This window comes from Calypte anna, chromosome 3 (assembly GCF_003957555.1).
Source record: "Calypte anna isolate BGI_N300 chromosome 3, bCalAnn1_v1.p, whole genome shotgun sequence".
Classification (NCBI taxonomy): Eukaryota; Metazoa; Chordata; class Aves; order Apodiformes; family Trochilidae; genus Calypte; species Calypte anna.
In genome coordinates, this window is record NC_044246.1 from 57,117,903 (window position 1) to 57,141,584 (window position 23,682).

General features: G+C 41.0%; 1 protein-coding gene across 1 annotated transcript in view; it reads left to right on the forward strand.

The window, feature by feature from the left end:
• The first annotated feature begins 207 nt into the window (after positions 1–207).
• Positions 208–23,682, forward strand: part of NHSL1 (NHS like 1) — a 178,127-nt gene continuing 154,652 nt past the window's right edge. The window contains exon 1 of the mRNA XM_030448568.1: positions 208–565. Within this exon, the coding sequence (XP_030304428.1) occupies positions 208–565 (358 nt within the window). The remainder of the gene's footprint in view (positions 566–23,682) is intronic.

A 23,682-nucleotide genomic window follows, 5' to 3' on the forward strand; every position in this document is an offset into this window, starting at 1 on the left:
ATTCATTTGTTGTTGCTGCTGTTGTTCCCCCTCCCTCTCTCCCTCTCTCTCCGTCCCTCCCTGCATTCTCTTTCTGAACTTTTGTCACCGCGGCTGCTGCGCGGATGAAGACTTTTTGCGGCGGGGACTCCTAGCTTCTCGCCCCTCCTCACACCCTGCCCCCATCCCGCCGCCGTGCCCTGCGCTGCCCTCCTTCCACCGGCCGCGATGCCGTTCCCCCTGCGGACCCTGGAGCCGCTGAAGCTGTGCAGGTTGGAGGAGGCCGGCGGGGACGGCGCGGAGCGGGGCGGCCCGGCGCCGGGGGACCATGCCGGGACGGCGGAGGGGGGCGGCGGGCGCCGGCGCGGTGCGGTACCGCTCTTCGGGACGCTGGAACAGGTCAGCTCGTACGCGCTGGTGTCCCTGCTGATGCAGCTTTCCGACCTCTCCCGTTGTGCCGGCGACATCTTCGGCGGGATCCTCAGCGAGGCGGATTCCCTCTGCCACCGCAACGCCCGGCTCCAGCGCCGCCTGGGCGCTTTGGAAGCTCTCCTCGCCCGCCTCGACCACCGCAAAGTCAAGATCCGTGAGTGCCACCCTTCCCCTCCGCTGCGAGACCCGGGTGGGAGAGGGTGGCTTGGATAGGGGAGTGTGGGGGGATCGTTCTCCTCCTTTCCCCCGAGCCTAGTGGCGGGTCAGTTTGCGCGGCAGGGTGTGCTTTATTTATTTATTTGTTTAAACAAAAAAGGGGAGAAACTTAGGCATCCCCCCCCCCCCTCGCCCTTCCCGCCTTCAGGTGGCGGCAGCGGCGGCCGCTCCCGGGGCCCCCGCCGGTGGCTGCCGGCTGCTACTTGGGTACTGCTCCCTCCCTTCCCTTTCCCGCTGACCCTGTCCCCCGGCCTCGTCCCGGCGGCTCCGGCGCTGGCTGCCGCCCGGGCGGGGAGGTGTCGGGGTGTCGGGCCGGTGGCTGCCGGTGCTTTCTCAGTGCCCCTGTCCGGCAGAAACCTGATACGGTGGGAAGAGGGTGTCTGTAGTGAGGTCAGCGGGTTGAGACAGGGGCGGAGGGGTGCTGTCTGTCTGTCTGTCTGTCAGCGCGTCTAACGCGGGGAGGTTTTTAACTGGAAGATAGCGCTGTAATCCCGAGGGAGGGCTGGGTGGGTTTGTTTATGTGTATATGCTGGGTTTGCGCTAGACTTAGGATCAGCAGGGCTTCTGACAGTTCAACCCGCATGCCTGATTAATTCTTTTGTATGTGCATGGGAAGACCTCGGTAAACAGAAACCTGGGTATACTATGCAGCTGGTTTTGTATCTCTCTCGGTTCTCCCGAGCTTCTGTTCTGTGAGCAGAACGGTTCCCAAGTTTGTTCAGACTTCATACAGAGCATAAGCGGCGAGATACGGATTCAGCCTCAGATTCCTGAGTAGTGTCAGTATGGGGAGGTTCTTGTTAATTTTCCGAGCCTGTAACGTGACCCTCAGAATCAACTGATGGTGCAGCTCCACAGAACTCTAGGAAAAGGTTTTTTTGGAACTTGGTCTAACTTTTGAGAAAGTGTCCTGTAACCATTTTACCTGCTCCATGTGTGTGCTCCATTTATTTGTGTGTGTCCCAAGTACCCACAGAGTTAGTGAAAAATGTCTTGCAACATCAGCTTAGCTTTCTCAATGTGTTGGGAACATTCAGGAATCCAGAGAACTGTGTTGCAACTTCTGTGGCAGCTGTGTAAGGTGTGAGTGCAGCCTAAATCGGATTGCTGCATGGAGACCACCCGTAGTTTTCAATAGAAGCACGAAGCCTGCTTTGCATATGGCATACTTATGAAAAAAACTGGTAAAGAAGGCCTTTCACAACAGAATGGATTCAAAGAGTATGAAACTTGTATAGGTAACGTACCTATGCTATTGAAGAATTATTCCTTACGGCATATTTAAATATCAGGCTCTTCCAAAGGAGGAAACTGTCATCACCCTCACCAAAGGCTATTTCTGTGATTTGTAAATGTGAGGCTAAAGGTTTGTGATAACCAGTTTGACATTTTTTGCGCTTTGTAATTGCTTGACCACCTTAAGAAACTTTTCTTCCTCACCAAGGCAAGTATATTATTTTCTGTCAATATAGTTATGTTAGTTTTGCATGTCATGGTGTAGTCAGACATGAAATGAGAATGTTTGATTACTGGAGATACCTGCAGTATGACTGTGTATTACATTGATGCTTGATAGGAAGCTTTATTTATTGAATTTAAATAGGGAGCAGATTATTACCATACACTGATGCAGTGCTTGTGAAGGGAGGGGTGAAATAAGGCTCTAGTGCTGCACTGTGCAAACACCAAAATGTCACATGTTAAACATTTAATTATTTTATTCTCTCTTGGTTATTGTTTTGCACAAATTATACATTTGCTACTTACTTTCTTTTTAATTACAACTCAGTTCTTTGAACTAAGCCTATTATTGCTTTTAAATTGATGATCTTTGCTCTTGTCATTGCAATTCCCAAGACTGGACTCAGTTCTCATGTTTCACTTTCTCCATTTGTTTTTAAATTCTTTGGTAAGTGGCATTCTCTGCTGTCAAATTTAATTTTGCTACTTAGCAGCTGCATTGCTGCTGCTACTACTTACTTTTCTAAGATCTCATTCACTAGAATCAATGAGTGGTTTTTTTCTCTTTTTTTAACTGTATGAAGCACAGCTTTTTTTTTCTGTAGAGGAAGGTTATTTGCCTATTGGTCAGGGAATTGATGTGTAGGCTAAGACTATTGACATGAAGGTGAACATAAATTCACATCAATGATCTTGTATGCTGTCTAGATATTGTAATCTGGTTGAGGAGACTGAGTGGGATGATCAGCTGCAATTAGAATCATGAGCATTTTTATAATGCAAGCCATCAAGACTTGTCTGCAAGTTTAACCCTGTTCCTGGCATTAAAGGAAAATATCTGCAAAACAAAGAAAAGGGTTTAATAATGCTGGCTTTGTTTTGGAACAATAACAAGGGTATTTTTCCTTCCCATTTTTGAAGATACAGAAGCTTCATGGAGAAAGTTGGTTGATGGTTTGGCACTGTAAGAATAACAAGGATTGTAAACAAACTTGTTTTCCCATTGACTAGATTCTTATTGCTCATAAATATTTTCTTGTAAACTACTGTATCTCTTGTGGTACACAGGCACATGCAGCATGATGTATCAGATGACTTGAGTACTTTGCTCTGGCTTTCAGGCTGAGGGAATGGAATTTTGTACACCTGCTTTTGAAATTACAAATAATTTCTACTTGAAGAAATGATTTTCTTCCCTTTGTGGGTCTCAAACAATAGTTTCCTCTTGGAAGCTAAGGTCCCAGGGTGACTTTTGTGATCTCAATATGGATTTTATGTGAAGGGACCAGAAGAGGACTAGCAAACTTAAAATCTAGGTCACTACTGGAAGTAGCTGCAGACTGGCAGCTGGTACAAGCTATGCTGCATGTGTCCCTGGTCCTTGGGAAAGTACATTCCTTGGAATTGTGAGGGGTTGTTACTTGTGTTCTGTCATCCTTTTGTTTCAAAGTGAAGTTTCCATGTTGTATCCTTTAGATAGCAGAGGTCCATTACTGTGTGTTCCCTGCTGAGCATGGGTGGGGGTGTGAGGGAGGGAAAGCAGGTGGAACAAAGCTCTCTGCCTTCAGTCACTCCTTACAGTCATGGACTGTGCCTGCTTCTCTGGTTGTGTGGTTCATCCTTGGATGTGTGTCTGTAGCATCCATATGCTCAGAGACATGTATATTTTGGAGTATTGATAGGCAAATGTGTCTTGAATGGTGTCTGCTGTTTCTCTTCTGTTATATGCTCTTAGGTATCCTGTAGTGAATGCATTACTTCCAATATATCTGTTCACTGCACCACATGTGAGAGAGCTTTCGGGTGTGGCAAACTGATGTGCTGTGTTGCAGCAGGCACTACATCTTTGAAAGCCTTACTAGGGGGAACCTTTTTCATCTGTCAAGAGTGGACTTCTGCCATGTCCTTCAACTGGGAGGCCTGCTTGCTTAAGGGTTTTAGTGTGCCACACGTACTCGGAATTTAATTTCATTTCTGCTTCAGGATATTGAAGGTGGATTTCAGTTGTATGTATACTTAGTTTTTTGAGAGTTTGCCCCTCACATTGGGGTTCACTGGGTTGGTTTGACTGCATTAAATTGTCCACTTAGAGTGGTAGAGAAGCTTCTCTTTATGTCCCCCAGTGGAGAAACTTGTGCCTGACTGTTTTAGTGCAAAGGTATTTTTAAGGATATTTAGTAAAATGCTTTATTGACATGTATTTGAGCTTTGCATGATGAGCAGGGTGTAGTTGCATAAGAAGGGGCACAAAATATGATGAGACATGTCCCTGTGGGGCTGATGACTGCTTTGTAACTCATGGTGGTGGGAGACACTAATGACTCCAGGTGTTTCATAAAATTTAAGTGTAGTATGCAGTACTCATGACCTTAGTTTAGCTGCACTAGCCACTTCTGGTGAATTAATTAGATTCAATACTTCCTGTAACAGTCTTTCATCGGGTTTTCATTAAGCTTACATGCACTGTTGTTTTGAGTGGTGTTTTGTTATTAAGGCAGATGGATGCTGGAAACATACATGTTTTACACCATGGAACCTGCCCAACTTGCTTCATCTGCAGCTGTGACCTAGCATTAGGTGATCCAGTTTTCATCACTTTCAGTTCTTAAACATCAGAGTGGGTGAGGACAAGTGCCTCTTTGAAGTGATCAGAGCTCATCAAAAGGCTCATCAAATGGTAGCAGAGAAATCCTGCATGAATTGTAAGGCCAGCTCTTGGGAAACACTGTGAGGTCTTAAAAAGTCATGGTTTTTATAGGGCATGAAGGAGGAGGCTTTTTTACGTTAATATTTGTCTTCTACCATGTGCAGATTCTTAAGCAAAAATTGATGGCACTATTCTTTGCTGATGGTTCGGCAGTCTGGAGGGCTGTTCCTTCTATCTTCCATGCTCTTTATTTTTAGTCTTTCTGAAGGGATGTACTGAAAAAACTGTTGGGAGGTTAACCTAATGACAGCTTCTGGTTCGGTTTCTCCAGTAGTAGGATGGGGTTTGGCCAGTTGTACCTCCTTTTCAAACAAGAAGAAACTGATCCTGTGGGAGGGAGGAAATGCTACCTCCTAATTAGCTTTGTTGCTGTTGTTTAAAATCCTTCAGTATTTGGTTTTAAAGGCACAGTGTAAACACTTGATGTGCATACAGAATGTGTATACATATGCATGTATGTTTTTCTTTTTTTTCCCCAAGTTTAAGCATATTAATGAAGAAGAACTGGGGAGTGGGAGGTATGGCTTTGTCCATTTATCTGCATGATGGAAGGACAATCCAGTTTACACTTCATCTCCTGCTATTTTGTTTAGTAAGTATTTTCCACTCTTTGTGTGGAAGGCAGTACTGGAGCACATTTCCTGCTTTAGCCGAACAGGAAGCTTTATTCAGCTTATTCCTAGGGAAACCCCTCCTCCATTCCTAGCCACCAAAATTGAGCATTATTTCAGACAGTATCAGTAGTAGGCAGGAGATGAGCTGACTTTCTGGGCTTCCTATTGCGTGTGATATAAGGAAAGAGTGTACAAGGTATCTCCCATCTTTTAGTATCAGAAGAAACCTTAAGAAAAAGGTTTAGAACAGAATCCAAAACACCCCCACATCCTAAATGTTGAGGAATTTTTGGTGAAAAGGGACTGACTTTTCTGTTTAGGACAGAATCCAAAACACCCCCGCATCCTAAATATTAAGGAATTTTTGGTGAAAAGAGACTGACTTTCAGGGGAAAAAAAGTCTGTTCTAACAGTATTTGATAGCTACAGCTCAGCTATGCTGTTCTACAGGTGCTTCAGGTGACTGTGAACAGTGGCACCTTTCTCCTCTCTGCTGTGTTATAGGAAGATTTAGCACCAAAGTTCAAACCATGTTAAACAGTTAATTGCTAAGTTCCCCTAGGAAAAAAAAAAAAATCTCTCTTTAACCCTGTTGTAATTATTCAGATTGCTGTTTAGAAGCAATATAACTCTTGTTTTATTTAGCTAGTGCAAGACTAATTATCTGTGGAAATTCAACCTGATCCAAAGGAGATTTCATTTGAAATAAGCAGGAAGAAAGTCTGAGTTAGAAAAAGATTTCCCATGGGGACAGTTGGCCAAGTTGTTGTCCTGCTGAGTGGCAAGGCTCCAGCTGAATTCAGTTTGCTGAGGGTTTGGCTTGCTGTTTTCAAACGAGTTGACACTCTTTGGCTGAAATTTAGAGCTGCTTTGTACGTTGTTCAGGACCTATTATACACCACCTATGAGCATTTATTTCTGTAGGTCTTATGATTTGTTTGATCATTCAGGAAAACAGTGTTTAGAAGAGGTAGTTAATGAATTAAACATACTTGGGTTTAGTTGTTTTTAATTAGGATCTATTTTAAAGGTTCCTGGCTATTTTAGGATGCCGTAAAATGTCCTCAGAAGTTTCTCTTCCTATTAGTATTGGCACAGTCTCAACTTGGTTGAGTGTGAGCTAGTAATCTTGGTCTTGTGGGCTTCCCTCCTAAGCTGGTAATATGAAGTTTCTGCAGAAGAGGCATTTTTTGGGTGAACCTATTAACAAACATAAAACAACACAGTGGAAAGCCACTGAAATTTCTCAAAACCTCTCTCCTGGAGTTCAAACCAATGGAGAGTCAAATGAGGCTTTCAAGAAGGACGGGGAGCATATTATTCCTCATGTGCTTAGTGATTCCTCCACCTTTCTCTGAAGTGGTTGGTGCTGGCTGTCATCAGTTGTCTGACTGTGCTTAATGTTTCCAAGGCCATATTCACTACGGTAATTCCTATCCTTTTTCTGTCTTTCTGGGTGAAGGAGGGGAAAATTCCCTTTCCTTCTGTTTTTATTATTTTTTTCCCCCTACACTTTCAAATAAACAGTATGATAAATGATGCCATTTGCTTTGGTTCCTGTTATCAGTGCAGCACAAGCAGAAAGGGAGGTTGAGAAACAGAAGGAATCAAAAAATGCACATTGAAGGCTTGGTGATTATGCAAAGTCCTGGTTCCTTTTGTAGTCCTAAACTAGCTATCAGCAGGCAAGATCAAAGCTGTCCACCCGAACTGTTAACAAGATCAATTAAACATGGTAATTAAATGTGTTTCTGGGCTGGTTAGATGGCAGTCTCCAGAGAGCCTGGATGACACTCCACTGAAGAGGCTAGAAAAAAAAATCTTTCTACCTGTGGGTTAAGCAGAGATTAATGTGGGTGGACTTTGCAAGTTGTTTGTATTTATATTGTAATGTGGTTTAGTAGGGCAGGGTTTCTTCAGGCTGTTATGTTGTGTTGCTTTTTTTTCTTTGTCATTCGTGTATGCTGATGATCTAAGTATTTATTTATTTATTGGCCTCTAGTCCTTTAATCAGCAGACTGTATATGAGATTTCGTTGCCCTTTGAGAATTATGAGTATCTAGAATATGAATGTTTCTGGGCCTATTGAACATGGCTGAGCTTACGTCAGGGTGCAGTCTGGAGTCAGGGCAGTAACGCCTGCGGAGTAATTGCTTTGCCATAACTCCTCTGGGTGATTCCCCTGTTGGAGCCTATGGCGTACATGCTTTTTAGGTTAGGCCCCATTTATTTTTGTTTTTCCCTTCCTCTTGCTCTTCTAGTAGTCTAGGTTTCCCACCCCAGGTGTGCCCTGAGCTGCCTCACCAGCTCCAGGCCTGCGTGCTCCGAGGGGCGAGCTCTGCATCTTACCACCCATATCGTGCCTGACAGCACTGGCCGTGGGCATCTCCTCTTACTCAAATACTATGTTCTCTTCATGCCTGAAAGTTGGTAGGACTTGGGAGGAAGGAGGTGAGGGGGTAGGGGGCAGAGACAGGAAAGGGTGGGTGTTTGATGGAGCCTCTGGCTTCCTCGTGACAATCTCTTTCTCATCCCTCCATTTCATACCCTTTGGTGTTAGCCCCAGCGTTTGGCCTTCCCTGCTGGAGTTGTGGTACAGTGGATAGCACTGTGGTAACAGTCTTAATCCTCTCCGAGTATGTCCCTTTGTTAATCTTTAAGGCCTCCCATTTAAACACAAATGTTTATTTCTCTGCTGTAGAATTATAAATCCTACTATACAATCCTAATTATGAATCAGGAAAAAAACGATTTACACTGTTAGAGCGATGAAAATTCCTTGAAATGAAAAAAACTCAAAGGAATTCAAAGGAGCTCAAAGGAATTCACTTTAATGTATATCTGTATGGGTTCTTATTACTTGAATTTAAAGTGCTTTGGTAGGTTTAATTTCCCTAATCTACATGTGAACAGCAGCTCTGTTTTAGTGTAAATTTAACAGCTTGACAACCAGTACATCTGTTTAGTTGACTGGATATCCTTTTACTCTATACAGGCTGGAGTTGAAGCACATTTTGATTAACTTAAGATTGTAAATTTTTAATTAACTTAGTTCCTACTTTTTAGAGATTAGGACTATAGCAGATGTCCCTTGAAGTAAATTTGAGCTATGGATGCTATCTGAGAAAATGTTAAGCATATTGATTTTTAAAATATTTTATTTTTTTCTGGTTGAGTGGCCAGTGGAAAATGAAAACGAGACTTCCCCAGAATAACCTAAATGGTAACATATTGTACTTGAATGCTCTTCTGTCTCCTTGCTCCTTCCAGATTTTTCCCTTTTTGTTACCAAAATGCTGGTTACAGAAGGGCTCTCATCCACTTTAAAGTGGTGGGGTAAGCATTGCTGCTCGCTGTCTTACATGTATTTTTCTGTGTCTGGCAGCTACATTGGTGAGCCTTCTCAACAGCATGGGTTTGAGTAGGAAAGCAAGCTTAGCCTTTCTCCTGAAGAATGGACATCTGTTTTCTCTTTTCTATGTTGGTAGAATTTTGGCTTTTGGCAGCAGATGGAGTTTGCTTATGGGAGGCTCAGCAGGACCTGAGGGGGAAGCTTAGTGAGTTATCTCTAGTGGCACCTTTTGTTCCTGGTGTATGGGCGGAAAGAACTCCCAAGCGAGTGGTCCTGTCTTTCCCTTCCTATGCAATATCTAGCTGAAAGTAAGCAACTGAATCTACTTGGGTGACTTGAAGAACTAAGGGATGTTTGGCTAATCCAGTGTCTTTAAACGTTAAAAAAAAACCCTCAAATTGTTGCCGGCCACATTGTCCTTTGAGATGCCTAAAATATATTGATTTAGAAAACAGAAGTTAACTGCCATAAAATAGGAACAAGCTTACAAAATTTACCTAAAATATTCCCCTCTTTGTTAGCTGAGGCACTAGCTTTTCAATTTAAAGAAAGATAGCACAAGCAAAGCTCGAATTATTACACAGCAAGATCCAACCCCCATCTCACTTGGGACATGACACAAATAAAATCCTCCTTTCCTAAATTTTGTGTGATCCAAGAAATTCTGGAGATAATCACTCTAAGACTGAGATATGTTAATGTATTTATGAACAATAATTCAAGGAAGTATATAGTTATAGTATCTTTTCTACTACTTGAATTTGTAGTGTTGGAAAGATGGAGACTCTGTGTTGTGACTTAAAGATTTTGAATAAGAGTGAGAACTTGAAGTTCATTCTACACGTGGTATGAAGGAGAAAGAGAATGAAAATAATGTAATGTTCTTACTATGCCTTGATGTGTTAGTTTAGATGCAGTTTTCTGAAACTTGTTCATCAAACTACTCTATTAAAATGAAGGTAAGTAGTTACTGTATGGTTCCTTCTGCTAGATATTTTTTTTGATAGCACATGTATGCGATAGATGATCAAGAATATTATAAAGTGTAAGCATATTTATCACAAAAAGTCCATTTTGACAGCAGAATACACACTGTAGGATAGAAAATAGAAGGGCAGTAAAGGGGGGAGTGCAGTGTTTTGTACCAGTCGTGTTCAGGAGCTTGATGGAAGCCCAGATATGGGAAACTGGTATAGCAACTGATCTTGGCAGGGCCAACACCCTTCCCCTATCTCTGGCTGCTACCCTGACAGCAGGGAGCATGTGCAGTCCTGTTGGGCAGGCTGGGACAGCCCCAGCCCTGTGGGGAGCAGTCCTGCAGAGGTTGGGGGGGAGGCCTGACCCCACCGAGCTGCAGCTGGGCTCAGCTCTGGTTGTGCAACGTGTGCCAGAGCGGCTCCGCTTCTGCGCTTGCTGAAATCCCGGGTAGCATCATGTAGGGTTTACCTCATCCCAGGGAGGCAAGTGTGATCTTAACAAGGGTGGTTTAAATGTAAATAGTTTATTATAGTTGATTTTGCAATTATAGCTGCAGTTGTAATTACATAATAACTATATTATAAAATTGTTGGAATTGTAATCTAAAATTGTGATCTTTGCATTTAAGAAAGCTGAAGAAAATGAGGTGAGGGTGAGCCAGTTCTCTCGCCCTGCCTTGACTTACTACTGACCACCAAGGGAGGGCTGCCCTGCAAGGAGACCCTTGTGTGGAGAGGAGGGAGATTGTGCTTGCTTATCCTGGAGGAGGGTGAAACTGCAGTGTTGGCCTACTTGCCATCACACATTTCCTTCAGACATTAAAAAGTGCTTATTTTGCACAGCCACAATACAGATTTAACTGTGAGCATCAGGCTTTTTGCCCCAAGAGAGTCTAGTCTTAACACATACAAGTCAAGCTAGAAGATGGCAATTTAGTTAAGTGTGGTTTGAAAAGGTCTGTTCAAGAACCTGAAGTTTCACGATAGTTATGAGCCTTCTTGAGGTCTAGAGGAAAAGTAGCCAATTACAAATCCACAGTGTTTGCCTGAGGCGAAGAATACCACAAAAACATAAAGCTCTTGGTCTTTTTTAGTTTGTCATGTTACAAAAGCCTCTGTTTGCTCCATATCTTTTGCAGAGACATTGTGTCTGCTTGATGGTCACGAAGCCCAAAACCATCTGCAGTCTTTATTATCTTGCCTGCTCCCACTCCTTGCTGAGTTTGGCTTCAGTTCTGTAGTTGGTGTTGTCCCTTTTGCAGAATGTGGTATGTGGCATGGGAGAGAGTACTCTGGGAGGCCTGTTGGCTTGACCCTGTTGCTCTAACAGAGTGTGTTTTCCTCTCCCACCCCTTTTCCCAACACACAAAATACAGTAGCTTTTTTTTCTCACAAAACACTTTGTTACTGTTAGTAACCTTGCTGACAAACTGTGAAACTTGCTGCAGTCTGGAAATAGCTACAGCTTGTAAACAGTGGGATGAAGAGATTGGGTAATTTAGCATTGTACATACAGATAATGTGCTGCAGGTTAACAGATCAAATATTTTGATGATTTAAATGCATTGTGTAGTACAACTGGTAGAAATATGAACTAGGTCATGATAGACAGAAGCCTGTCTTCATATGAGCTCCTGTCAGCTTGACATGTTTGTGTTCTGGTTTTTACACTCAATGTCAATACACATGAGGTATTTCTAGCTTAGATTATTAGTAGTGGCTTATAAAATAAACTGGATTAACTGAATAACTGAAGTTAAAGCATGGATATATTTTTTGTAAAAGTGTGAGTTTACTAGGGAGAATATCTGAACATTTAATAGAAATAGCAAAATGAAAAAATGATGGATGGACAGAAGGCAGATGCCAACAAACAGGAGGTTTTGGTCTGAATGCTGCTGCTACACCATGAAGTGATGACAAAAAGTCCTTCATGATCTCAGTTGACACTAGAGCACAGTCTCTGCTTTCAGGATGTTATTAAAGATACTTGAACTGTATGATGTTTGCTGTAGAACCTTTTTAAAATTCCCTCCTCAGTGGTTGCTGTTGAAGCTGTGACTGTGGGAATTTGCATGGAATGAAACTTTTTGAGGAGGAGTCTTTGATTTACCACAAGTGAAGTTTTGGAGTCACCAAAGATCATGTATTGAGAGCTTTGAAATTAAAAGTGCTGATGCTCTTTTGGTTGTCATTAAAACCACAGAATCCCAGAAATGAGACAGCACCTCTGCAGATGACCCAATCTAACTACCCTACTCAGAGTAGGCTCAGCTTGAGCAGGGTGCTGAGTTCTGTGTTCAGGTGGGTTTTTGCCCAGTACACTCTTCTTCCCACAGAGCAGTCCAAGAGGGATGCTGATTTGTACCCAAGATATACAACCTGCTCAAGAAAGCTGGGGTATTCTTTGGCCCTAGGTAACTGACTTAGTATATTTATCTGAAAAAAGGATGGGTAAGAGGAAGTTTTAGTTAATCTTAAGTAGCAAATATGGCAGCCAAAAATCATATATTAACTTACTTGAAGATTTGTAACCTTGCAGGGATTATTTGGAAGAACTTCTCATATTCTCAACAAAAATGCCTATACCTTCTATTGAAAGGCAAGGTATTAAACTTGATATCAGAAGAATGGAAACTATCTGCAGTGGAGGTAGTGAAAACTGTTTTTTTCCCTCTTTAAGTGACATTGCCAACAGTATCTGTAAGGTAAAAACATTCAGTGTTTGCAGGAGTCCTGACAGCCCTTTCCCATGCTTAAGCATCTCAGTAGTGGCTTCAGGTAGAAATTCTGACAAATAATCTTCAGTAGTGCTTTTTGGAAACTGTCTAGGATCTAGGTTACATTAATACAATACTTTTTTTTGTTTTGTTTTTGTTGACAGGAGCTTTATTAAACAGACCAGAAAATACACCTTATAATTGTGTTCTTCATCTTGCTTCAGACAAGCAAGTGAAGTCTTGTGAGAATTGCAGGAAACACCTTTTTCATCATCCACAGCAGCAATTCATCAAATAAAGTAGTCCCTCAGTATCCTGAGGTGTTGCTAATTAACACATTTTCCTGTCCTCTCCCTAAGTAAGCATCCTTTTAGGCTGAGTTACTTGGCAGGGCTTTGTACATATGATGGTGCTTTACATTAAACTTGTGATTTAAGGGCTAAATAAAAGCTATTGGAGAAACATAACTTACTTTAAAATCTTATTAGACTCCAGGATTATCTGGTATTTCACATAACCTATTACATACACGAATGGCAAGCTATTATTGCAAGTTGTTTTTTGTTTTGTTTTGTTTTCCAATGAAGGTTCATAAACTCTCATTAAACTGTCCAAATTCACATGGAGGAAGCCAAACTGGCATTTGATAAAGCTGTATTTAAAGCTCTTGGCAGGACTTTTCCCATATGAAAGATGTTATATGTAAGCTCTTGGAATAAAACTATAAAAAGTTTTGAGATGAGAATTCTAAAAACTAGCAGATCATGCTTAATGAAGAGATTCAAGTACTAGATCACAGTTTTGTGTCAGAGTTCTCTTATACCATTATTATATTATACATGTAAATTGATTTTTTTTTTTTGTCATAGCACCTCTGGGAAATATGCATTGGATAAGCTTGTAATCTCAGGTATTTGGCACTTTTTACTTTCTGCTGTGGAATCTCACAAAAATGGGGTTCAATGAAAAGTCTGGCCTTAAGAATTCATGCATAATGAGTGATTTTTTTTTCCTTATGTTGTTTTTCTAAGGAGAATACTTACAGTATATGGAATACATCCTGTTTTCTCTACTGCAGTGAAACCCTAGATTTTTATTCATAATACCTACTATTTTTCTTCTTTGTTAAGGATGGCCGTATCTGACCCAGGCCTTCTTAAAGCCAAAGGCTAATAGAGATGTGTTCCTTTGTTTTTCACTGGAGAGGAAAAGGTGATTTTTGTTTTTGGTGTGTGGTGGGTTTTTTTATGGAGTTTTTTGTGGTGTTTTTTTTTTTTTTTTTTTTTAAGCCAGTTAGTTTTCACTGTGGCATTTTCAATCAAGCCTTGTGTATGTGTCTCAAAAACAACACAAACCCAACTGCAACAAAACCCCCAACCCATAACTAAAAATGACCCAGTCAGATGGAAACAGACAATTGACTTTGTCCAAACTCTTTAAGAAAACCAAAGAACTAAAAGCATTGGATGCTAAATTAATGTATTCTGATATTTTGTTTTCCTAATCTGTATCACAAGTAACATAGCTAAAGAACTTAATCCACAGTCATTTTAAAGTTGATGATACTCCTTGATACCCATTTTTGTGTGTGTAGGTCCTGGAGCTAGAATCTCCTTTTGGCTATTTCTTGTTTGCCTATAAGGTCAAGAAGACACAGAGGGGTGAAAGCCTGGGTTGATTTATAATTTGCATTTTCCAACATCAGTTTTGACCTCGAGCTGGTAAGTATGAACTTGGAACAAAAGAGCTTTATAGAGCTGGTTGATGGATGGGTTGTGATATTGAAGTCTCCCTCCCCCCAGGCTCACATCCTTGGACCTCAGTCCCTAGTTAGACCCAAGTGCTGTCTTTGTAAAGAGCTCGTTTGCTTCAGGAGGTAAAAATTCCTGAGGCTGGTGCTTTGGGAATGTGTTTATAATGTAAGAGAAGATGTAAAAGAAATAGAAAAAGTGTGTAGGTAAGTTTTTCCCTGTTTGTGTTTTTAATTTTTTGGGGGGTGGGGTATGTCCCTATGTTTCCTAATAAAGTGGTTGTTTTAGAGCAACATTTTGTTGGTCTATTGCATATGAAATGCTATTATATTCCTTTTACCTTTTCTCTGCAAACAGCATTATTTTTTTGCGGATTGTGTTTCTATTATTACTTATATAAATTTTTATATTTATATTATAAGAAATATTTTGAGCCCTCTCCCTTTCCAGCTTTCCTTCATTTATTTTAGTAGCCCTAGCTGTCACAGGTTTGTGTATTGGCAAAATTGTTAAGATTACCCCTCATTCTTCTTTGAAATGCTGTAAAAATAGAGAGGAGCTTATTTTGGGAGGAAGGGGAATTACCAGCAGTGGAAAGAGCAGCCCAAATTCTGGTATCTCCAGGAATGCTTTGGAAGCTGGATTGCACACTACAGAAATTTAAAAACTGAGCTCATCCTAACAAGAGATTGCTCTTCAGTTTTTAATCAAGCTTTATTAATACTTGGTAATGAGTATGGTGTAAGAGCAGGACTACTGCAAAGCAGTGCTGTGTTGGTTCTGCCAGCAGTCTGGGGTGTCCTGAGATCCCAAAGTGGGAGAATGTGGTACCTGTGCTGTCATATCCAGCTGATGTCTTCTTTGTGTTTAATTAATCTGTTTTGCTGTGGATGGTAGAGGTAAAACCATTCCAAGAACAGATAGCACAAATGGAAAGGGACAGGTTGAAAAGAAGCAAAATTAGTATGAGGCAGGAGGCATCAGACGCACTGAACTAGAGAAGTTTTGTGCTTTGCAGACATTGCAGTCAAGTTACATTCTCGTGTGTTGTTTCACATTTACCAGCGGGGTAAATGTTTGCATGTGAAAAAATCCAATGCAACCAACAGGTGAAAGGGAGAGGTAAAAATGTCACTTGTCTTGCTTTAGGGTATTTTAGGAAGAAAAATAAATAAACGTGAAAAATCAGCAGAAGTTAAAAATGCTGATGAATAATGGATGAAACCATGTGAGTACTGCTGATGCTTACAGTACTTTCAGCTGCCAGCATCTGTATGAGACCACTAATAATGACCAGCACTCTTGTAGTGTAAGTTTGCAAGATGTCTAATATTATTTAATATTTATATAGTTATTTATATAATATGAATCTTCTTGCCTGAAGATTTTCCTCTGCACGTCTTGAAGTCAGATCTTGATTTTGGAAACGTGAAATACTCTTACTGATTTTGTGGATGCATAAGAATGGACTGGTACACAAAGAACTGTGAGACCTGTATGAAAATACCAGTACAACCACCAAAAAAAAAAACAAACAACTTTAAATAGGAGAGCAGCATCCCTTCTTTAAAGGCTGAAGTTTCAAAGTAAGCCATAGTGAAGCTGTGGCCATTGTGATGTGGCCATAGCTATAGCTAAAGGATGTTCCCACTCATGGGTGTCAAAAGGGCTTTAAGGATGACCGAATTCCCATTTATTTTACAGTTAAGACAAAGAAAATTCACAAAGGTCAAGTGGCACACCCAAGTAAGCTAGTATCAGAGCCTGCATCTCTCTCCCTGTGAAACAGGATATCCCAATGGATTAAGCTGCTCTCCAATTCATGGGCTGCACAAGCTTGATCTGGCTGGAATTGGCTTGCCTGCTGTTGATCTTCACTTTGATCAGTTTGGCTTTGATGAATAGGGCATCAGTGGGCAAACCTTTCACCAGATCTGAGAGGAAGGGAGTAGGAGTGCCTGGTAGTTTTCAGACTTGGGCTGATTGTGACAAGTAAGGTGACCTTAATGATAAAGGAAAATAATTACATAAATCACTGTAACATTACGTAGACCTTTAAATACAAAGCACTGCTTTTCATCCCGGCATTATATGAAATTAATATTTTTATTATCATTATCACATTTCATCTTGGTGCACTGGGAAACTAAACGCACAGGTACCATCTCTAATGATGAATATTGCAGTGGTCCAAAGGTGTTTTGGATTTCCTGTCTGGCTGTGTGCATTCCCAGAGTCCCTCTCTGTAACACCATGGTTCATGCTGGCACTGGCAGCCTTCTTGCTGCTCTGCTCTTTAATGCCTGGGCTGAAATATTTCCTTCTGCTCCAACAATCCTGAAAAGCCTTCCTCAAAAATCCCTGCTTTGAATTCTAACAACCCCTTGCAAACAAGTCAAAGGATGGTTTTACTACAGAAATTGGTAAAGGATTATAATGTACACACTAAATTACTTCATGGGGTTATGTCTGAGGATTTCTGTGGAAGGGGTCAGATGCTTTTTGACTTTGGTTAAGTAAATTTCACAATTGATGTGTATGTGATAACTCCAATGATTATTGCTCTCAAAGACTTGTCCCAGATGAACTTTGTAATATGGATCTCTGAAGGATTCCAACTAAAAAGTCTGTGAATGGCGGACATAAATGTCTGAAGCGGATTTTGACATGTTAGAAGTGGAAAGTGCTAATGGGAAAAATATTTTACGTTGCTCTTAAGATAAAGATAGAGTCTACAATTTTTAGGCCCTTGAGTTTAACTCCCACTGATTTAAAAATCTGTGGTTTTGCTATAAATTTTTCCTTATGCTGCTGGCAGAACAAAAGTTGAGTGTATTCAAAGCCATTAGATTAAGGCTGAGAAGTGAAAAAGAGCAAGCTGAAAGGTACGTGCCTAATTCCAGCAGCCACATGTGAAAATCTGCTATAATGCACTTAAGACAGTATGATAGAGTGCTATTTCTTGAGTACCCCAATAAGGATATTATTTTTGGCAGGAGGATGATTAACTTTTTCTTGGCTACATGGAGTTCTAAATTTTTGGAGTGTTTTTGCTTGCAACCCACAGATTGGGAATGGGTAAACACTGAGCTATAAATGTAGACTTTTCAGTATGTATAAGAAATGTCAAGGTCTGCAATTTTTATAGTAATACCTGAAGATAACGTAAAGGTAGGAATCTTCTTTGGTTTTGATTGAAAATGGAGGTTGTAAGGCTCTAGCCTTTCTGAGGCCATTGAACGCAGGAGGGGGTGAGCTTTTGTGTTGGGGTACCAAGATCAGTATTAACTTGGGATGCTGTATGCAGGAGGAACAGTTTCTATATATGAGCATAAAGGAAATACATTGAAATATTTGTGGTAAAGGAAAACATATCTGAACAAATGCAAGAGCAAGATCTCCAATGCAGATAAGCAGACAGCATGCACTTATCTTGCCTGTGTTGCTCACTCTCACTACTACCTCAAAAAACCCCAAAAGCTGTAAATGATGAGGCTGCTCACATTACTCTGTTAGCTCATGTTACTCCATATGATATGCACTGATGTGGTCATGTTGGCTTATGTTGGGCTCTTTGTCCATCACTGGTTGGTGAGCTTCTTGAATGGTGTCACATCAGCAACGTTTTCAGCTTTTTTTTTACATAGCAGTGATTTCTTCCTGGTCTTAATTGCCTGCACCCAGATGCATCAGTAGTTTGGCTCTTACATGCTGTGTTGGTGGTAGCTTTGTGTCAGCTCACAGCATCTCCCCTTGCTTTCCCTTGGAAAAGTGGCACTCTGGACAAACTTACCCATAAAGCTACTGCTGCTGATAGGAAGACTTTAGTGTTGGTGCAAATAAAAATAAAACCAGACCTAATCTGTTTGTGCTCAGCTGACTAACATGACCAGTATTAAGTGCAGCTGATTGATTTGCTGGTATTCTGTTTTCCCTGGAGACAGAATACCAGCAAACTTCACTGGGGTAGCAGTTTTTACTGATAGAGGTATTCTGTTTCCAGTGAGGGCCATAGCTTGAGATACTGGGATACTGTAGCAGTTACTCAGAATAAAAAGAATTTTTGCTAATATGCCCCTTGCCAGGCAGTGCTGCCTTTTCTGTTGTAGGGGAAGATGGATTTTTTTGAAATGCTTGAGCTGGTAACCAGCAGCTTCTTGCTGTAGCGTTATGCTTGGTCCATATCAGAACCTGGTCTAGTTGAAGATGTCCCTGCTCATTGCAGACGAGGTGGACTAGGTGACCAGTGAAGGTCTCTTCCAACCCAAACTGTTCTGTGATTCTATAGTTAAATATGTAGAAGAGTACTAGGAACTGAGAGGAAAATAACACCATTGTTGAAAATATGAAGTAGTAATGGTTCCACCAGCCTTGAGCTCTAAGTCAGGATGCTAAAATGAATTTGGATTTCAGGGAAGCAAATGTTGTACAGAACTGGAGTTTATGAAGATCTAAAAAAAAAAAAATACATGTAGGGTTTGGTGGTTTGTTTTCTTCTTGTTGTGTGTATACACAACAAAAGAAGCAATGACTGAAGGGAAGCATGACTGTGGCTCCACAGGAGGATGGGCAAAATCACTGGCCAGCACAGAGGTGACACAGGACACGTATGGGACACTTTGCGTCTCCTGGTATGCAAATGTAAGGGATGATTTCAGCATACATGGCAAAATGCTGCCATTTGGGGCTGCTCCCTGTTAACACGAGTAAGAGCAGACCCTGGTTTCAGTGGCACTTGAGAGAAGCATATCAAATGGGAGCCAGCTCTGGTACTTTCCTGGCCAGCCCTCTGTTGTTTTATGGCCACTCGGTGCTGGCAGTACCTATTTCCACCTCTTCAGTGCCAGGGACAATATTTCCAAAAAGTGCCTGGTTCCAAAATAAATCTGCACACGCAGATTTCCTGAGAATTAACACAAAGTGTGAAATGAAAACAGATTTAGTTATTTTGGTGTAAGTTGGTATGTAGTTCAACTCTCCATAACCACTCCCGAAGGATATAATAAATACTGAAGTGTTTAAGTAAAAGGCTTCATATTTTCTTTAATGCATGGTTCTGAGTAAAGTGAACTGAACTATTGTTAACTCTGAAGTGTTTAAAAGTATGGGTATATTTTTGAGATTTTTTGGGGGCTTATAGGCTGATAGTTCACTGTTGGGACAAAAAAAAAAATCATACAACAACCCACAGCAGAAATGTCTGTCTGTTTATAAATGTATTCATCTAAAATAGAATTTTTAATAAATAATGTCAGATAATTGTTTAATTGTCTTAAGGTCAGATCTTCCATGGTGATGTGTTTTAAGGTTTCTTTTTATAAAACAAACCACCCAAACTTTGCCTTCTCTCCTCATAATCCCTAATATAAAGCATGCTGTGCTCTCTCCCAGCCACCTTGTCCTCCAGAAAGAAAAATTTAAAACATCATTTTTAGATGGAAAATAATTCAGAAATTACAAGTTGAGTTTTATAAACCTCCTTCTCAGCCTCTTGCTACCTATAAGCATCTGTGTCCTGTTTTCCGATATAGAGTAATTCACGTAATTGCCACCTGAAATCTCTTGGGTAATATAATTCCCCAAAGTAATGTTTTTTTATTTCTGAAGCCATGAATTGTCTCAGCACCATGAGTTTTTATGAGTGTTTATGATGATAACGAAATTTTCAACCATGACAGTGTTACTCTAATTTACATGCATGGTAGGGCATTCTCATTGGTCATCTTTTGAGGCACTTGGGCTTTTTCTTGCAATAATTGAAGTTCAGCTGAAAAACTACAAAGACTAGTCAGGTTTGTCCTTGCTTTATGCATTGTTTGCTTGTTTTTATGGGTGCAGCCTATGTTTTTGACAATCAAACCCTGAAGCAGAAGTGGCAAACAAGCCCCAGCTGGCATATTTCTAAGATTAGCTAAGCAGCAACAAAAAGTGTGACAGCTACCAAGTAGTAGGAGTAGCAAATAAAGTAGGTTAGGGTGATTTGAAGCCATACATAGTGTTCATTCATACTTATCAGTTTCTCCAAATCCTGCATGTAGTTCTGTTCATTTTTTTTATGCTGTAGGAAGTAAAATGTTTTGAAGAATCTGAAAGTTAAGTCACAGGCTATTTACTCACATGCTTTATTTACAATGGAAAAGGTACAAGTTTTTACAAACAAAATGAATCTGTGTATAATATATGGCCTGTGTCAGCTGTCTAGTACTTTTTTTTTTTTTAATCAGCTTTACTAATTGTACTGAATATTAAGTTTTTTGCAAAGTTAGTATTGTAAGTATCTGTAGTTCTTCAGTCCTGGAGATGACACCTAAAACAAATCACAACTACTCTGTTCTTTTTTTGTCTCAGCATCTCAAGGTCCCACTTGATACATACCACTATGTTACAGTGGGGAACAGGGGTGGAGGTTGGCTTGCTCATCCCTTCCCTCACTCACAGGATGGGGAGTGTATAGCTCATCTGTACACTCTGTAACTGGAAACAACTGCTAAACTTTCATCTGTTAATTACCCATTCATTGTGCTCTGCACTGCTGTAGCATCTGTTAGTCATTATATCTTGTTTAAAGAGCCAGTAGAAAAAAATACAGGAGGGAGAAAAACAGTGAGGTATTGGCTTATAGCACAGAATTGATAACAAATGTTCTATTTCTGGTTGATTTGCTGACATAGAAGCCTTGTACCTTCATACAAATAATATAAAGGTCTTTCATCACCTGTTATATGACGACTGTGCCTGGTGCTTTGATTGTTTTTAGTCTATCCATGTAGCAGAGGAAAGCTTTGAAAATTTCTGCTGATGCTTTTTCTTTCCTCTGTGAAGTTGTATTTCTTGGGTTTCCTTACTTTTGTGTTGGGTGGTTGTTTTTTTTTTTTTCCTTTTCCCAGCCACAGTTGTTTTCAAGCTTTTCTCTGGAAGACTTTTCATTTTACTCCCTAAAATGCAGTGACAGAGGGAGCACAGAGAGGCTGCAGCAATGCAGAGAAGTTGGAGCCTGCATCACAGGTCTGGAGAAGGTATCACTGACTTGTCTCAGGTGCAGGCTTGAGACTTGTCACTACATCAGTGTCAGCAGCTTCTCTTAAGCTGCCTGGCAGCAAAAAGAGAAAGCATAACAAAATCATAAGGGAGCTGGGATTTTTAGAACAGTAACAAAGAGAATTTGTGCAGTGATGGTGAGGGGGTTTTATATTTTAATACTTACTGATTTGGCCTAAAATATAAGAGGTATGGTTGCTGCTTGTTCCCAGGATAATTATTTAGCACACCAATTTATGAACAGGTCTTCCTTGTGTGACATGGTGTGACAGAAGCTGGCACAGTGTGTGTGCTCAGCTGCAGGACCAGCGTTCTGCATAAAACCACAGTGCTCTTCAGTTTGTGCTGGTTTTTGCTTCAGACTGGCTTCTGTCTTTTCAATAAGTTTTATCTTTTGGAGTATCTAAGATATGCCCTGGCATAACCTGTCCAGCCATACCTAACACACCAGGAGAGCTTGGTGTGGTGAGTGCGTGGGAAGCAGGAGGAGGAAGGCATCACTGAAATGTTCCAGACCTCTTTCAGATACTTTTTGACTCCCAACAGAATGTAGAAGAACTTGAAAGCCCCCTTTGATGCTGGCTGCAAGCTGGTGGATGGGCTTAGCCCACTACACCAGGTGCCTGTTGTTGCAGGCTCCTTGAGGCAGGTCTAGGAAATGTGTAGTGCTTGTTCAGCCTAGTGATCCTCGGGGAAACTTTCTGGCAGAGGGGACAACACAAAGTTGTGCTGGAGGTACTAATAATGCCTGTGCTTGGAGGTATGATGAGATGTTCACTTCATCAGCAGCCACCTGAATGGCTTCTGCCCTCTTTCCAGTGTACTTGCTCAGCATCAAAGTGATCACAGAAATGAGCTGAGTTGTGAAGTAATAAAAGAACCTGGAAGAAACTAATTTTCTAGCCTTGCTTACTATAAAACCATACATGAGTAACCATGTCCTTGGGAGGTTGCTGGGCCTGGGAAACTGGACTTGCTGTCCAGTAATTTGCCTTGCAAGCTAATCCTGAATGCCTGAATTCAGCTGATACCTCCCTCCTTGATTTGAATTTTTTTATTAATTATTTAAGGACAATGATAGGTACTTTTCATTAAGTGGTCTCTTCAGGCTGAAAGCAGTCAGAGTGCACAAATTTAGGTCACTGGGATGGTGTGAAACAGGAGCACTTTCTATTCCTCTTACTGAAGTGAAGGTCACAGGACAAGAAAGAAAGAAATTGGGAAAGAGATCTCTAGGGTTTTGTTGGCTGGGAGTTATGGCTTTTGGCTGGTTTGGGTTAATGTGGTTTTTTTGGTCTGCACCTTGGAATTTTTTTCTATTTTAGTCCCGTGATTGATTTTTTTCATGCCTTTTATTAAATACAACTATAATTAATAAAGACTTTGTGTATCTAATTCTGGCTGCTTGAGTCCATGACATTTATAAATCTAATTTATTCACTTCAATTGACAAGTATTTTTGGAATGTCAAAGTGGAAAACTTTGCTTCCTATATTTCTCTAGAGTATACCCCCCCCTCCCCCTCTCTTGCTGTCTCTTGTCTTTGTCTGTAGGGACTGGAATTTTCACTTAGCTGAAATTCCTGTTTCTCTCGAACATCTCAAGTATTCATTAGTTTCACCTATTGAAATTGATGCCAGACCTGTGTGGCTTGATCTACTGCTGTAATTAAATGCAAATTAAACCAGTTTTGCTCAGCGTTTGTCTGCATTACAACTCACTTAAAATGCCTAATGTCTTGAAAAACCTGAGTCACTGAACTTCTCAGCCTGGTACAACAGTCTGTGACTTACTTCTGCAGTGGCAGAAAGCAGATAGTTTGGAGTTGAGATACTGAATAAGTAGAAGACAGGATATTACCCCTTCCTGTTTGCAGCTGCTTTAGTAGGAATCAGAAAAAGTTCTTTTAGGTTGTTAATCACAAATGATGGGTTTAATTCAAGAAGAAGCTAGTGCTAGTGTCCAGACAGGCAGGTCTACGCTTGTAATTTTTTTTTAATCTGTTCTGTTTTGATGGAAATGCAGAGCTTTTAGGCTGCCCTGTAATCCCGCTTCCCCGGGAGCCAGGGTGGGAGGACTGCTGCTCCTTTGTGTTCAGCCCTGCCTGGCTCTTCCTACACTCACTGGTGTCTCATCTTCTTTTGCATTAAGACCAAATTTCTTCCTTCTGCTTGATTTCTCTTCCACATCTCTAGTCTCTTTTAATTTGTACTGTACATTTGCCTTTAGTATTGATGCTTCCCTAAAAGCTCTCCTTTACAGGACACGTAAGGGTTATAACAACCATGCCCCTTAATTCCAGTCCTCTGCTGTGTAAGATGCACCTGGGGCCTGATTTTGAAATTCCCCTTGGGGTGGGGAGATGGTTATTTCTCAGCACACTTTCCCTTTACTGTTTTTTTTTACGTATGACTATATATACAGTTTAGCTTAGA